The following is a 17,884-nucleotide window of genomic DNA, read 5'->3' as shown; positions in this document are numbered from 1 at the left end:
CCACACATGCTCTATATCACCCAATTCATGTCGTCCACGTGTTTGGTTTGAAAATTCATCACACTTAAGGGTGCATGTGAGGATGTGAATGTAAAATATTCTCAAATTGATGAAAAAAAAAAACCTAAATAGTTTTATAATAGAACATCAAATTTCTTTATAATTCATCTGCTCTCACATCACTCAATATGTATTGTGTACATATTAGACTTATATGATCTCACACAAGCTTTAAACTCTGATTTGTCTGTCGTGGAACATGAATTCTTACATACAACAAGCCAAGAATATCTCAACACGAAATGTCGGAGGAAAGTTTGCTGAAAGAACCAAGCTAATTCCTCACCATAAGCACTGCGTTTGACTCTGATAAAAAAAAGAAAGGAAAAAGGTACTGAGTTTGACTGAATATACAATACTTTTTCTCTTTTCTTTACGATTGAATATTTACATTATTCAGTAGCCTTTCATAATTATGTAGAATCTTCACCACATGATTTGGGCTTCATCTACTTATTTTTGTAATTTGCCAGCTTAAGCAACCCAACTCGCATTTCACGTGCAGACTGGGCCTGTCAGGGTCTGTCAAGTTTTGAACAGAATCCGCGTTGAGCCACAAGCGAGGAGGGCTTGGGCTTGGTAAATATGTCCTCGACTACATTCGTGGATAATGCTAAATAGATAACGTTGTTCCTACCCTACTCTATTAGAAACTGTTATTAAGGGCTTATTAACTTTTAACGCTTCATCTAGGCCTTCAATTACTCAATTTTACAAGATTGATTTTAACACATCATTTTATCATTGCCTTAAAAAGTCATATCCTGAAGAGTATCAGTAAGTTTCTCTTTATTTGGAGAGTTGTGCGATATATGTTTAAATCAGGCTATTAAGTAGTTTACGGTATAGAAAACAAAAAAACGGATGTCACAAATATCACACTATCACAACTATCTTGAAAAATTAACTTATACACTTCCAATTATCCCAACAAATAAAGAAAACAAAACCCGCAAAAAGAACTCCAAAACTAATGACAAAAACAACCATAAACCTTTTTAGTTTACTAATAAATGAATGATGAGAAAAGAAAAAAAAAACATCTAAACCCTAAAAATCAATTGAATTTCATGATCTTTGGAGCAAACCTCAGCAGCCTATCCAAGGAGTTTGGCAAGAACTTCCTTGCAAACAAATAGCAAATATTGGTTCGCTTCCCATTGTACTCACACTTGCTTCCATGTCTCAGCTTCTTCAAGAAATCAATCGTTACATCTGTTCTCATAAACTTCGATGGATGGGGCCCACCCTTGGACCAGTCAACCCAAGTCAACGTCCTGTTAGAATTCTTCTTCCAAAACTTGATGCTTACATATGTGGGCAAGTAGTGCTCATCGGAGTAGCATGAGGGGGTGCAATACTTTGTGAACACAGGGAAGTACTTTTCATCGGAAACCACCTCGGTTGCGATCTCACGGTCCACTTCGAACCACTGTGAGCCCTTCCGCCACTGGTCGAGAGTGATTTGAGGTCTCATTTTGTGCCTATACCGTTCGCGGCCGACCGGGCCAGGAAGGTCGTAGGCCTCCACGAATGTTTGGTTTGAGTCCATGAGATAACTGTAGACTACGTTGAAGTTAAAGAGTGGTATGCATGACTCTGAGAGGAGCACGAAACGTTGGTTGGAGAAGTCAAGCAAAGCATTGGCTAATAGGCGACGCTCTGCTTTCACCATGTTAGGCTCACCCCATGTCACATTCTGCACGCATTAACAATTGGAGTTAGTAGTCGATCATTATTACACTAAACAAAATGTTCTTTGTTACAATTTGTCGTGCTACATTATTAAATTCTTATGTACATAATTGATAGAAATTGACAGTCTGATACTTAACATGTTTGACGTTCAACACTAGAAAGTCGCTAATACAAATTGAAAGCATGGTCATAACCTAATATGTTCGACATTCGATATTGGGAAAAAAATATGACATGTTATGCTAATATGTTACGTTTGTTAAGAGGGACTGGCTACCCTAGCTCAGTTGGCTCTTTCTGGAATTTGATATGTTCCACTTTGCTATATACTTACTTTTTGTTACTTGCTAACTACATAAAGAAAGAAACTAATGGCCACTTTTGCTTTCTTTCTTCACTTTGATAGGATGAGCATGCATGAGAAAGAGACAAACAATACGAAAGGAATTTGGAAATTAAGGTCTTCTAGGGAGTTACAAAAAGAGTAGAATCCAAGCAATGCATATGCAACAAAATTGAGTCCACCACTCAATCCATATGCCAAATTTATTAATATTTTTATGAAATGTAAAAATTAGAAGAAAATTAATTAAGGGAAGTTAAAATGTAAATTAACAGACTTTGGAAAAATATGCGGTGTGTGACATTTTGGTACATATAAAGTACTCATGTGTAAGGATTATTTTGACCAAAAAAATAAATCACCCACCAAATAATTTCCCAAAACTCATTTGTTATTTGTTCATGCCTCCACGACTTCAAAACTCATTTGTTCATGCCAATTATTATAAGAATGAAAAGATCTGCTTAGACTCCATACTATATATTATAAAGTGAATTAAGTTTTGAAATTTATATATTATGGAACTTAGGTATTATACATCTCATTCCATAAACATAATGTATGGAAAAGAATGCCAACTATCAATATTATAACTCAGTTCCTTAAAAAAAATATAAGTAACTTCTGAAGAAAAGGTTGAGTAATTAAGAGAAGCTTGCTTTTTATGGACAAACCTGCCAGAATGCAGAATCACACATATACGTAGGCTCATAAACAAATGATGATTTGGTCTTCCAAAGACTTGTTATGCAGAATGAATATTTAAGTAATGTAACAACACTACAGACCAACAAGATAGAATTGAAAAGGAAACATGGGCATGAAGTTCTCCACTGTATGAGGCGTGTTATGAGGCAAGGCTGATGGCTTTTCCATATACAGATAATGGCCTCAAAATCTCAAGTAAAGTCAATTCGAGTTTACAAGTTCTCCCAAAGGTGGTGTCTAAAAATGGCTAACTAATTAATATGAAAAGAATTAATTAATTAGAATTTACTGTAAAATATAAATATAAAAGTTTAGAAAATTAAAATAGTTTTGCAAAACTTCACTGAAATAGGAAAAAGAAAGAAAAAAACAACTACTTTCTTGTACAACTTTGATTACGGAGAAAATTCGAATATCTGAATTAAAGCAATATTGTGTAGTACTCCTGTCTAATGACTTTTTATGCTTCACAAGTAGCTTATAAACAAGAGATTTCAAATATAGACCTAATTATAAATAATTCATTGTACGACTTAACTCAAACAATTCCGCTTCAAGGTAGAATATCATTGTAACAAAAAAAAAAAAGAACATATTGCGTACACACAAATTAATGAAGCTAGCATAACGCATTGACTGCCTACCATCAGTTAACCAGAACATCCAGACGTTGGCTTTGAAAGTTTACATCATTTAAATTATATTTTTTAACGAATCCAAAGTAAAGTTCTAAATATTGGTGTGGCGTAATTCAATTTGCTATATATGTATTCACGCAAAGTCAGCATTGCTTAGAACTACTACAAGTTAATCACATATCTTTCCACTTTTTTCTGTAAATTAGATAAAAACACTTGTAACTTGATCAAAATTAATCAAGAGAAATTAGGATTGTAATATGATAAACTGACCTTACTCGGGACCCTCCTGCCATAAAAAACCGAGTTTTCAGGCATGGTGTCATTGAAACCTGGATTGGCATGAACATATATGGAGTACAACCCTTCATGCCCTTTGAAGAACATTTCCCAAAGAGGAGCCAATGCCAGCCGCCCTCTCGTCAAAAACATGAATGCAACTTTCGGAGTCCGTTTAAACGGCAAACCCCGCCGCCGCGGCACCAACGAAGCTCTCCACAGCAGCTCATCGTCGTCCATTTCATGCAAGATATTCGGCGACTTTGTGTATTCTTTCAACCCTATTGGTGGTGCCGGGCTGGCAGCCGAGGTTTTGGCTTTTGTTTGATTTGTTGGGATGTTGAGAGATTGTGGTGGTGGAGAAGAAGATGGTGGATTATTTGTTGACAAATGAGAGTATTTGTTTTGTGTTGAATAAAGTTGGAAGGGAAAATCTTTGAGGTAGATGTTGAGGGAAGCGCCTAGGGCTACACCGAAAGCAAAGATTAGAAAATTTGAGATGATTTTATGGAGGTGGATTTGGGCATTGAAGAAGTGCTTTGGAAAGGAAGGTGGTGGGTGGTGTTGCTGCTGCGTAGTCTTCATTTTTTTTGGGAGAGAGTTTTGGAAAATGATGAGTGTTTTGATTGATTGGTTTTTGAAATTATACAAACGAAAAATGTGGTAACCTTAAAGAGGGAGAAAGAGAGGAGGAGGAGGCATTTAAATCTAATTTGCAAGCTTCAAAGAACTATTGGGGCTGCTCTCTCTCTCTCTCTCTCTCTCTCTCTCTCTCTCTCTCTCTCTCTCTCTCTCTCTCTCTCTCTCTCTCTCTCTTTAAAAGATTCTTAAATTGGAGAGATTTTCAGTGTGATCGTCATATGATGTGGTACACCATGTCTCTCTATATAAATAATGGGATATGTGTGTTAAAAGGTTAATAACTTAAAATTTTAAATTTTCTCCCACTTACATAAAAACATATGGTATATTATTCGTATTCCCGTCACAACTAAAAATTTCTCCTTAAATTGATCTCGTCACACTAGTTTTTTATTTTTTTTCTTTGTTAACATGAAAGGTCATAGAGCATTAAATTAACCTAAAAATGGAATTACAAGTAAGATTAACAAGGACCGTCATCATTAATTAGCAATAAATCTTAATTCCTAAGTACATAGAAAGTGGGTTTTAGTGTTCTAAGTATATAGAAAAATTTCTCAGAAGGTTTACATAAAAGACGGTATAAACCGAGGAAATTAACATGAGTTGGGTTTCATTTTTCCTTAAGAACACTGAGTCGGGCTAAAAATAATGAAGTTGTATAGTTGGTCGTGGGGAAGACAACGTATGTAAAAGAGGGGGATTGTATGGGAAATATGGATTCCTTGAATAGTGTAAGAAATTAAGTCTTAATTAGGATATAAATCTGATTAAACAAGGAAGATTTTTGGTGGCAAATTACCATATATATTATAAGTATAGTGTTATTCATACACTATTTTTTATCTCTCATACAATTTTGTTAAATTTAGTTCATAAATCTTCTTCAATTCATTCGATCATAAGGCCAAAAATTAAGAGTAGTATGTGAAAAGTAAAAATGAGTATGTGGATAGCATTACCCTATTATAATCTATGATGGGAAATAACTGTTTTCCAAATATACGCTCAATTATTTAATAAATTTGTATCTTTTACCGTTGAAACAAATGATTAAAAAATTAAGAATGATACTTGGAGAAATTTTTCATTATGACCGAATACGAGTGGTACACCACGTGTTTTTATATAAGTGGTGAAATTTTTTTATATTTAAGTTATTAACTTTTTAACACACATATCCTACCATTTGTATAGTGACACATGATGTACCACTCCATGTTCCAATCAAACTGAAAAATCTCTCTATACTTGCCCTCTCCAATATTATATTTAGATTATTATAACAAAATAGAAAGTGATGAAGCCAAATAAAATATAGGGTCCAAGAACAATGAATTTTGCAAATGGCTTCTTAGTCACAAAACGCCTGCAATTTCCTTTTTATGCTTGAACTTTTTGCCCCATGTTTGTCCTTCAACTAATCAGATTACCAAAAAACAAGGGGTAACGGTACATGTATAGCTTGATACGCTGCTGTATTATTAATTTCTCTCCTCACATGACTTATACAAATATGCAATGACAACTCTAAACTCTAAAGTGTTTCTCTGTCGAAGAATAATCACTTGTGTTTCTCTGTCGAAGAATAATCACTTCTATACATCTAAATATTACAAGAGTCAATGCTACTTAATACTACAGTCTAGTGATATTTTTCTACACTTATAAGAGAGGTTTTAAGTTCGATTATCGCTAAATGAGAATTTGAATCACATTATTATGACTGGTCCAATTTGATGGTTAACCCCTCCTCACCTTTTTAGTGTAGATATATAATATCATTTGTTAAAAAAAAAAAAAAACATTTTATACTGCAACATCCATATATATATTATTGGGGTGGAATTCATTGAACCATTCAATTATTTTCGCACTCAAAATAGGTTGTAAACTTGTAACAACATGTATATAAGAGTGGGCTAGCTTTGACATGGTGCACGTGTGACATTTTGAACTTTAAGCGTGGGCTAACCTACTCAAATAATATGAAAAAAGTTGAAGTTTCACCATAAAATTAATTGGCAATATAGTAAATAACTCAAGCTCTTATACATCCCTTACAAAGTTACTCATTTCACGGATGTGAGACTCTTTTACTTTCACATTCTCATTTTCAATGCTCATTCGTTAACCTTTAAAATAAAAACGCTCATTTTAATTTTTTTTTAATATTATGTAAGATACATAAATACATATTAATTTATCAAATTTGTACAAAAGTAATATAAATTGAGTAATGTTATTTGGATACACAAAACAAACACATTATAATTATGAAACGGCTTTTTAGCTAAAATGGTCCTTGATTTTGATATAACTCCTCAGTTTGGTCCCTGAAATTTGAAATCAATAGAAGTGATCTCTGAGTTTGTACACCATTAATCATTTTGGTCATTCTGTGCAAAATTATTTTAAATAAGAACACAAATGACAAAATTCCCTCAATTTAATAATAATGGGCCAAAACGATTTACAAAAATTGAGGGTATTTTTGTTATTTTATTTTTATTTAATGGACCAAAATGATTGATGGTAGACAAACTCAGATACCACTTCTATTGATATCAAATCTCAGGACCAAAATGAGGAGTTATGTCAATTTCATGAACTATTTTGTCTAAAAAGCATTATGAAAGTGGCCTTAACAACAAGGGTGCAATTTGCTAGAGATGTCGTAGAGCGTCTCCCATAAGGGGTGTGTTATTCACACACTCATTTTTATTTCTCACACGCCCCTTGTTAATTTCTGACCTTTGATCTTTTTTAATTCATCGGATTCGACGGCCAAAAATTAAAACTATGTGTGAGAAGTAAAAAAGATGATGTGGATATCACACCCCTCCCATAAACTTCCTAGGTAATAAAAAGCACATAAAACAAGCTACAATTAGAACCAAATTTTATTTGATTCAAACTTTTTTCTGAAACATCATTCCTCCCAAATCTTCCAGGGTGAGGTCCACTTTTGGACCAATCGACCCAAGTAACGCTTCGATTCGAGTTTTCTTCAGGGCCAAGAATGTTTACTAGGGTTGGGATGTAATGCTCATCCATGTAACAAGGAGGGCTGCAATGCTCTTTCAATATGGGGTAGTACTTGTTATCTGGTACATTTCAATTGCCAGCTTCTGATTGATCTCGAACCACTGGGAGCCTTCGCGCCAATCCGATATGTTGATTTCAGGCCACATTTTCAGATTGTACTGCCCCGACTCACCTTCCACGGTTCCTCGTATGAAACCATATTGCTTTCACTGGCATTCATTGTGGTGAAGTTGAACAATGGTATACAAGACTCAGACAGTAACACAAATCACTCGTTAGTGAAGTCTAGGAGGGCACTTGCTAGTAGTTGTCTCTCACCATCGATCATTGTAGGTCTTCCCCATTCAACCGCCTGTATTAGAGAAGTGATCAACAATGTAATCAGTAAATGTGATACAAATAACAACAGCCGTAATTTATATATAGGTGACAAATTACATGAATTGAGTTGACCATTTTTATCAACAAAAGGTTCAAAACTAGCTCCCTTGCTTGGAATTCTCCTTCCATAGAAAACAGAATTTGGAGGCCATGAATCAACATATGAAGGATGAGGGTGGACATATATCTTGTAAAGTCCTTCATGGCCATTGAAGAACATTTCCTATAATGGGGCCAAAGGTATGGGCCCCCCTTGTCAAGAACATGTAGGCAACTCTAGGCACATGGTTATATAGAAACTCTCCAATCCTTGGAACAAACGATGCCCTCCAAAACAACCCACCATCATCATCCATCTTGTGCATCAAAAGTACCTAAGTATCAGATGTAACGTTGTCCGGCAAAGGGAGAAGCGGCGGTGAGGGTGGTTGCGGCAGAAGCTGTGATATTGAGGCTGGCGGCAATAGCGGTGACGAGGAGGAAGAGTTTAAAGTGGTTTGTAAGGTGAACAGCAAGAAGGTCTTGCAGTATAAACTGACCATGACTCCAACGGACAAACCAATGACACAAAAACACAAGAAGAAAGGCGTGGCTAAACTGCATATATTAGGACTTGCTCAGCACCTTTGATCTGTTAAAGAGTTGATATTTCATGGCCACTCTTCCACCAGTTGGAGCATTCGTACGTCAAAATTTGCAATCGCAAGTTGAAGATTTTTTTTAGTATGCTCCGAAGTTTCTAACCGTTAAATCTTAAAACGTTACCAGACAAAGTATTTTAACTTTCGTTCCAAGTTGTTTTAATTAACGTTTGACTTGGACGTTAGGGTGCAAATGTCACCAAGTTGGTATGAGCAAGCAACCTCCTTGGTTTGGGGCAACAATGATTGAAGAAGGAAAACATTAATGCTGTTTCCCCTGTTCGTTCTTGGATAGAGAAAGTCCATCTTACTCATAGGAAGAGGCTCACGCATACTAACACGATATGAAACCGACTTTCAGAAAAGACGAAAGGGCAAGTTCAGCAGAAACCGAAACTGAAACCGAACCCGATTCTCTAGGAAGCAGGGCTAATATCCGTTTTCGTTGACACGGAGCTAGTTTGGCTGCTGCACAAGAGATCAGGGCAGGAAAAGGGTTTCGCAGGTACCGGTGCAAAACGATTAGAATGGTCTCTTTTTACCCACGGTCGCTTTCAATGGCTTCGACCAAAGACTCAGACAGCAGCAGAGAGAGTTCTTTATAAGAATATATGAATTAAAGAATAACTGGAAGAAAAGAAAGAAGGAAAAAGAAAAAGATCCCAAAAATCTATCAAATATCATCAAGAACTGTATATACACACAGCTGGTTTTTACTAAGACAGTCATCCCAGCTACCAAAAGATTACATATGGCTGACATTCCGTAATGATTTCTACGAAATAAGCTACCTGATCTTGAGAGACGCTTCCTCCTCAGCATGCAACGCAACCTTTCTTCGCCTTGGCTGAGGAGTTGCCAGGTATGTACACGGGCTTTTTCTCCTTTGGCGCAATAGGAAATAGTAGAGCTTCATAGTCATCTTAAGGAGTACGCCCTGAATCAATTTCAAGTTCACAAACTATAATTTCTCCCATTTACGAATTTGAAGAATACGCCCTTGCACGTGCCTGGCAACTCCAAAGTTAAGGCAGAGAAAAGTTTTGTGGCCTCTTGAGGAGGATTACCATCCGATAGTATTTGTACACAATGCAGTTCCTGCTTCCCATTGTCTCTAAACCTATTGACGTCAATATATATAGGAGATGGTACTTGGTTACCACCATATTCTGAAATTGAAGGTCATCGACTCCATCTACACATGCTTCTCCCCCAAATTCCCATTTCGAAGTCTTTTTTCAAGAAGATCGTCATTAGAATTCCTTCCTAGAAATTCCACTGGCTGCTGTTCCAAAACAGAACACATAAAGGTATCTAGATTTTTCTTTAAGCGAGAAGTTTCTTTCTTAGATTCTAGGTACTTCTTAAGAGCAAGCGAGTGCGAGCATAAGGGGCAGATGAAGTTACCCTTCTCATAACAAATGAATTCGGAACCAAGACATTTTTCATGATATGCCAAAGGGCAATCAATGATAGTACATATCAACAGCTGTGCACCTTCATTACACTTCACACAAATATTTTCCTCCATCCAATCAGTTGTCTCTGAGTAAGCACGATTTAATGTGCATTGAGGGGTCAAAAAACCATGCTTCTTTGTGGTGACATCAATCTCCCCATTATTAGGCTCATCACTATCCCTTGACTCGGAATGAATATCTATAATCTCTGTGGCTCCATCAGCAATTGTCTTCCGTGGGGATCCATCTGCAGACACAGCATGCACTACTTTAACCTGAGAACCATGCTCCCTATTACAATCAGAGTCTTTGGCACAAACTGTATGCTGGGTTTCAACTGGATGAACAACACCCGATGTTGTTGCTTCAAGACAATGTTCAACATCATCTCTGCCTTCAGCAGCACAAGGACTTTCCAACTGACTCGTAGGGATTATGTCCTCCCTATTCGGGCCCAAAACACACCTTTCACTCTCAATAACTGAAACATCTCTTTCAGACAAATCTTCCAACTGCTCTCTTTGAGGTAAAGAAACTGGGTTGTGTTCTACACACTGAGAAACAGAAGAGGCACCCCCCTTCATCTTCTTGGCATTTCTAAGTGGATCGTCAGAATCATTCACGGTAACATGGTTTTCATCCACCAGGTTTCCAATATCCGGGGCAACTCTGTCCCTCTTCGAAGGCAGTACATTTGCTTCATTTCCTTCAACTCTTGTGTTTTGCACCCGATTCATCTTCATGGCAATTCTAAGTGAATCATCAGAATCATTTACCCTAACACAGTTCCCACCAGCCACATTTCCATCTGAAGAAATCCTGACCCTCTTTGAAGGCAACACATTTGCATCATTCCCTTCTACTCTCGTGTTTCGAGCATTAGAGCAGCTCCCCTTAAACCTCCTATTACTACCACTCACAGAAACTCCATCATTACAACCGTCCATATTTGATGCTAATCCGCTTTTTCGTATCAAGAAATCAGCATACGGATGCGTACCATCAAGAATCGAATCTTTGATCTGCCCCAAAACACATTTCGGCATAGAAGCCCGTTTGTGCAAAATAAAAGCCTGAACATCCCATTTCAACAACCCCGGCCCGTCCGTTTTCACATCGCATTCCGGCGTCTACACAAAAACACAGATTCCAACTTCACACTCAACAATTAAACATACAAAACCCCCAGAATGCCAACAATCCTCATACAAATTCTAACAACTAAAAAAAAAAAATCCAACTTTACACTTAATATCTAAACATACAAAAAACCCAGAAAAAATTTGAACTAATTACACAAAAAAATAAATTTGGGTTTTCAAATCATACCTCATTGATAATGCGCTGCAGAACATCTTCGCTTCGTTCCGAAAAATCGAAGCTGAATTTCGAAGGTGAGGTTGAAGAAGAAGCCGAAGCCGAGGGGAGAAGAGCAAGAACATCGTTGCGAGGAGGAAACAAGTCCTCCAAAGTTCTCAGAGCGACCCTTTCGCTCACTTTCCTCTCCAAATCATCGGGTAAATCGGGAGCCATTTCGATCAAATCGTGCAAAAGCGGCAACCCAACCTCTTTGAATCCCGCCAGTGCTTCTAGCAGCCAGCCCCACGCGGTGGCCGCCTCTTTCTTCGTCATCTCGTCCATGGGTCGTCGGCGCAATCGCAGAGACAACGGTGGTCCGTCGAAGGAGGGAGGTGAGTGATCGGTTTTTCCTCTTTGGTGTCAGTTTTCTATTTATTTATTTATTCATGTGATTTAATATGACTGGGCGGGTTGGGTCGGGTCTTATGTTCTTGTGGGCTTGTAAGCTGAGATATTTTGGGCTAGAACCAGTTGCTCGAACCAGGTTAGGATTAGAGTGCAATTTTATCTTCAGTATTTAAGCTCATGAATTCTCTTTGGTGCAAATCAAAAGTGCATATTTAAGTTATACATTTCAATAAAAGTCATTAGATAGATTTTGTTACGTTAAATGATCTAACGGCCTAACTCAGAAATACAACTTAAATGTAGATTTTTGAAATTTGATTGTTGAATTTGATTTTACAATTCTCGGTCATTCAGTTTAAGTCAATAGATCAAATTCAACGGAGAAAAAAAAAAAAAAAAGTATTACTCTTTGTGCCTCTAAGTACTCAAGAAAAATCTGTTAGTGTGGCTAATGAAAAATGTGTTCAAATTTTATCAATGCTCATGCTCTGATTTGCCACTACAATTTCAATTTTATTTTGAACCACCTAATATATTATAATGTGTCAATTTACCCCTATCGACAATTTTATCGATTTTGTCGTCAAATTTGGGGTTATTTTTATAGAACACATTTGTTTTGGTCAATCATGTATTCAATCTCATACTGGTTCTTGACCAAAAATAAATACAAGCAAACTTCTATATACAGTCACTAGAGAAATGCTAAGGAAACTCTTAAAGTATGAATCTTCATAGATTCTTTGTCACTCACAGTTTAATGTTGATTTTTCCGTGCCAACATTATATAACATTGTTCGAAAAACATGAGATGACAGAAAGTCCTTGAAGCTTTATTTTCCTTTGTTCCTTCCGGAGAACAATTTGCAAACATTCTCACTAAAGGACTAACTGCTCCTTTGTTCCATACTCATTGCTCAAACCTCATACTGGTTCATCCAAACATGAGTTTGCGTGGACATGTTAGGATAATTGTATGGCCCAGATTGTGCCACTTATAAACAGTTTATAGTGTTGGTTTAAGTTTGTTAGTGAGCTAGTGTTGTTAGTTTTCGCTATAGAGACTCTTCATTGTAGTAACTTCCTCAACTAAGAAAGATTATGTTTAATACTCTCCTCTCCAATGAAAATATTACACAATAAATTTCCTTTATGCCAAATTTGGCTAGTTGTATACTTAATTTAGTTGTTGGCCTTAGAGCATCTTTAAAGGAGATGCCAAAATGTACACATAAGCTATAATAGTAAAAAAAAGACCATACTAATATTCTCCAACCCAAGTGTCAAATCCTATGTGGCAATGACATGGATTGGCAACAAAAGAGATTGCTGTCAAATTTGACAGCAACTTCAAACGCTTTTTTTTTATTTATTAATTATTAAATTTATTTTATTATTTTTTAATTAGTTTAATCACTTATTATAATTAATGTTAAGTTGACCGATGCAATTATCATACTTTTTTCTTCATTTCAATAAAGGAGGGTGAACAGATTACTGACTAAACTTTAAATGTCCTTTATTAAATTTTAATTAGTTTAATAATTTATTTTATAAAATAATAAAATAATAATTTAAGTTGACATATCGGTTGGAGAACAAAACTTTAAAAGATGTCAAAGTGCCACATAAGCTGTCAAAATTTAAATTTTATGTTCAAAATTTGATCTTATGTGCCAAAGAGGAAGTTGCACTTACACCCGTCTTAGCTAATTGACAATCCGAATCTTTATTAGTTTTTTATACTTAATTAGCTACTGATGACAGATAAATTGAGGATTTGAGTCATCAAATCAAAAACAATATGCGTCCTTACGATTAACCAGATACTTTGCTGGTGCTTAAGATCTTTTTAATTATATTTTATTCAATAACATTGCTTAATTATTAACAATTTAACACTTCAACCCTAAACCCTAGTTCGTTGACACACACCTATCGTATACTGTATACAACTCTTTTCTTTCTACGCAACAAACCTATATGAACACAAGAGAGTTGGGTGTATTCAATATATTGATAGAAAGAGGAAAGAAAACAGTCCAAATCAGATTATAGAGCAGGTTTGGCTGGGGTTTTCTTATAGTAAACAGTTCAAATCGGGAAACAGTCCAAACAGTGCAAAAGTGCGAATTTCTAAAGTCATTGGCCGATTACGTCCTTAGGGTTTGGCTGGGGTTTTTCTTAGAAGAAGTGAGAATTCAATTAAAAACTGAAATGGACTTCAGAGTTTAGGATAACGGAGTGAATTCATACGGCTGGGACCACTGTGTTCAAATAAAAAACTCAAAGGAGCAATTGCTTGATAATATCTCATAACAACAATAAAGATTTATCCACTAAATAAGGTTGACTGTATAAAACTTAAAGCATCACTGTCTTTACGTCAAACCTTATCCCACTAGTTGCTTGATAATATCCAAATTATAGAGAAGAAAAACTGGACACAAAGTCCTTGTTATGCCAGACTGGCCAGTCATGAACAAAAAACATACATTAATGACTTCTAATAAAGGGACCCAACGTTTGCATGTGACATGCTTACAATCCAAAATACAAATGGAAACAGAATTTGAAATTCATTTTTTCTAAATTTTTCTGATCGTGATTTCAACCTTATCAGCTGGAGTCGGGTGTGATAGATAAATGATTTCGGCATCTGGGTTGACAAGTTCCCACCTGAAAATTTCATTAATTATAAATAAATTAGAGTTTAGAATTCAAAAGCAAACATATATATGTATAAATCACATTATGACAAAAACTGAGTTTCAAAGATTCCACTATCAAAAGTAAGGGAAATTCTAGGGTACTTTATGGAAAAAAATTGGATATTGATCCTTTGTTTTAATAAGCTATTGTGATGTGCTTCTTGAAATGGCTTACTTGTATCCTGTAGACAAATGATGTAAGAAGATTGCAAGTTGTATCCTAACAAGCATGTTTCCAGGACATATTCTTGGTCCACCACCAAAAACTAGGTAAGTTCCAGGCTTAGGCGATTCCTGCAAAATTGTGTAATTAAGTACATTTTCTACATCATTTATCCCTAGGGTAAATAGTTTATAATTGTTTCATGCAAGAATAATGTAGTCTCACACTCCATCTGTCTGGATTAAAGCACATAGGATCATCAAAGTTCTCAGGATTTGTGTGGAGATATCGGACCCAGAGAACCACAGTCCAACCCTTGGGTATTTTGTAACCTGCAAGAATTTTATTACCACTAACTTGATTACAAACGAGGCCTAATTAATGGTCTAGTTGGAACTCCAACACTTGCACAATGGATTCGTTGTACCTTTATATTCAGCTTCCTTGTTAGCTTTCCGGAAAAGAAATGCTGAAACGTTTGCCATTCTTATTGTTTCTTCTACCACCTATATGTAAATACAAAAGGTTTGGCTTGATATTTAAACTTTGCTTGTAACAATATGAATGCTTGCAAGACACATATATGAATGATGATGGAAATGAAATGATGAACATGGTTAGTAGGTCATCATCTAGCTATCTGATCTTCTATTTCTGAGGAGATATAATATTTAACATCTTTCTTCCTTGGCTATATGCCAGACTCCAGGCTGGCGTGTGATTTTGCCATATAGAAGAAGAGATGATATATAGTGTTGTATATAGTAAAGGTAACGTAGATTGGATCATTGGGCCCCTTTCGATTTGGGGGTCATGGCCGTAGCAGTCCGTGCTCACCCTAAGGCCGGTCCGGGAGAAGGGGAAGGATTTGAAACCGAACACGAATTGAATAGAATATTATATTCATTGTGGCAATCCACTACTTTCAACTTCTCTTTTTTAAGCAACAATATAAACAATAAAAAGTTAACATTAATGCATAAACAATACCTTGTTTGTGTATTTCATTTTCATGATATCTTCAAATGTAATATGATCTCCTTTCTTGTTCTGACTTAAAACCATATTCTCCGCCTGTATATATAATTGCACATGAGAACCTTATCAAGATACTAAAACTTAATGAAGATGATTCATTTCTCATTATATTTAATTTGTACATACCCTAAGTTTTTCGAGGACATTAGGGTATTTGGCAAGATAATATACGGCCCACATTGATGAAATGGCAGTAGAAGCGTATCCAGCAACGGTAAGGCTAACAATGTTATCTATCACCTCTAAGTCACTTAATTTATTGCCTTCATCGTCTTTAATTTGCATAAGCCCATCCATTAGGTCAGTTGTCACTTCTTTTTGGGTTTTTTTCTTCTCTAGCAACACACTGAAAATGGCCACCAGCTTCTTCCTACACTGTAAATTCATTCACGTTCATAATTAAGTATATATAATCAGAGATCATATAACTGATTAGAAACCTTTAGGATTTCAGGTTGGAATTAATAATAAGATTAACCTGACTAGCATGGCGAAAAGACGTTCCAGGAATGTTGTATGGTAGAGCTCTAACTCCTTTCAGTATTCCGGCAAACAAGTTATCAATGGTATCTAGGAGCGGTCCTGGCTCCAAACTTGCAAATAGTTTTCCAATATTTTCATATGCTACCTGCAAGTATATATATGAGACATGGAATACTAATTAGCTAGCTATGTTAATCAAGACACACACACATAGTTGTATGTTTAATCAATTTATTTGATAATTTACCTTATTAAACTCGTCATACACGTTGATTCTACCCTTTTGAGCCCATGATTGAAGTGCAGCCACCATTCTCGGTTGAACTTGGGGGGCAATGTTTCTTAGAGAGTTTGGCCGATTAATAACATTTGTGACAAAGTTTCTGAGTCTTTCATGAGACTTTCCATGAACTGCCACCAAAGAAGTATAGCCCATAAGCTCAACGCTTGGCCACTCTAGCATGAAGATGTCATCTGTTTGAAACACGAATTTGTTGACCGCCGGAAAGCATGCTATGATGGAAGGTTTTCCGAAGAGGTGGGTTCTAAACATTCCAACTCCATCGCCATGCCTGAGCATACACATGACAAAAAAATGTTAACTATTCATCAAAATATAACCAGTTAATTCTATCAGTATTTTGGTCAGTAGTTCTGTTAGTCAATAGCATAATATGACTAGTTATTCATTTTTGTTTAATTGATCATCTGTGCGAGATGTTTACAATGGTTATAAAATAAATAAATAAATAAATAAAAACTAAAAAAAAAAAAACTGAAAATTGATAGAAACCAACGCTTAATATGACAAAAAAAGCAGTAAATAAAAAAGGTTCAGATAGCTAGTTTGGATTTGAGTCTTAGAAGAACTATTAATAACAATCAAACTAAATATATAGTAGAATTTTTCTCCGCCACGAAGGGTGAAACCAATGTCTTATATTTTGAAACAGTTGAAGGATTCCCCAACATCTCGTCTTTTACGTACCCGCAGGCCGCAGTTCTTATGGAAAATCTGTTATCTGTACAAATTAGGAATATTAACTTGCAACGTATAATATCTTGAATCTCTTAAAAAAGTTCAATAATTTGATTATTTGAACCATGGTGTCAAAGTCATTGCTAAGTTCGGTGTTTTCAGGACATGGGATCAAATTGATTACGTTGGGTACTACCACCAAAAAGTTAATTAAGTTGGGTACTAATCAATCGACCCTGAAAATAATAAAAACAAAGATAATAGACAAATAACAATTTAAAAATATATATTTTATTTCATAATGAAAACAATTTCGATCTCAAGTCTAAGTATCTCGTTTTACTCATTCACGTATATTATAAAGAGAAAGAAAACCTACTTGCGTCGCTTCGCATTGATAAATTCATCGGGACGGCGAATAATTTTGAAATACCACAGGAATGTAAGCATTTCCCCAAGAAATGGAAATCCCATGTGACCTGGGGGCAGTTTGGCGATTGAGGTGGAAGGCCACAGTTTGAGAGGTAGCACAAACCAAAGCTCATTCCACCACCACAAGAGTAACCCCAATAGTGGCAAACCACCCAAAGCCAAACCCAGCCACACCCCAATAGAAATTTCCATTAACCCTAGGTGCGTACAAATATGCTAATAAATGGTGACACTGGCTTCTTGGCTAGTTATGGCTCATGCCTCATGGTCTCAAAAAACCTTTAGATTTTTCGGATTTAAATAGAGTTGGTTTGTTATCGTTCTTGATTCCTACTGGTTTATTCCTCTTGCCAGAGGTTAGTAAGTGCCAAAGAATTTTTTTAATATAGTAACAGATAATACATAATTGAATTACTACTGGGGAGGGCTTATTAAATATTCAAATCCTGATTTAGCCCAGACAGGGAATAAAC

The 17,884-nt window shown here is 35.9% G+C and overlaps 3 protein-coding genes and 1 pseudogene across 3 annotated transcripts; all 4 read right to left on the bottom strand.

The window, feature by feature from the left end:
- Positions 1-1,069: 1,069 nt before the first annotated feature.
- LOC137709782 (glycosyltransferase BC10-like) lies at positions 1,070-3,966 on the bottom strand. The gene is made up of 2 exons (XM_068448766.1): positions 3,721-3,966; positions 1,070-1,759 (listed from the first exon to the last, which is right to left on the bottom strand). The coding sequence occupies exons 1-2, from the start codon at positions 3,964-3,966 to the stop codon at positions 1,118-1,120; spliced, it is 888 nt and encodes a 295-aa protein (XP_068304867.1). The 3' UTR covers positions 1,070-1,117.
- A 3,258-nt stretch (positions 3,967-7,224) lies between these two features.
- LOC137710239 (glycosyltransferase BC10-like) lies at positions 7,225-14,188 on the bottom strand (annotated as a pseudogene).
- On the bottom strand, positions 9,097-11,602 carry LOC137711279 (uncharacterized). Its single transcript, XM_068450511.1, has 2 exons — positions 11,228-11,602; positions 9,097-11,028 (listed from the first exon to the last, which is right to left on the bottom strand). Exons 1-2 carry the CDS (start codon positions 11,537-11,539, stop codon positions 9,634-9,636), a joined length of 1,707 nt encoding a protein of 568 aa, XP_068306612.1. The 5' UTR covers positions 11,540-11,602; the 3' UTR covers positions 9,097-9,633.
- LOC137711691 (ent-kaurenoic acid oxidase 1-like) lies at positions 13,963-17,603 on the bottom strand. Its single transcript, XM_068450955.1, has 9 exons — positions 17,359-17,603; positions 16,248-16,572; positions 15,996-16,145; positions 15,644-15,892; positions 15,470-15,553; positions 14,907-14,985; positions 14,705-14,811; positions 14,492-14,610; positions 13,963-14,284 (listed from the first exon to the last, which is right to left on the bottom strand). The coding sequence occupies exons 1-9, from the start codon at positions 17,601-17,603 to the stop codon at positions 14,194-14,196; spliced, it is 1,449 nt and encodes a 482-aa protein (XP_068307056.1). The 3' UTR covers positions 13,963-14,193.
- Positions 17,604-17,884: the final 281 nt, after the last annotated feature.

The sequence above is a fragment of the Pyrus communis genome, chromosome 12 (genome assembly GCF_963583255.1).
Source record: "Pyrus communis chromosome 12, drPyrComm1.1, whole genome shotgun sequence".
NCBI classification, from domain to species: domain Eukaryota; kingdom Viridiplantae; phylum Streptophyta; class Magnoliopsida; order Rosales; family Rosaceae; genus Pyrus; species Pyrus communis.
The sequence above is the reverse complement of the archived record's forward strand: the minus strand, read 5'-3'. Positions and strand labels throughout refer to the sequence as shown.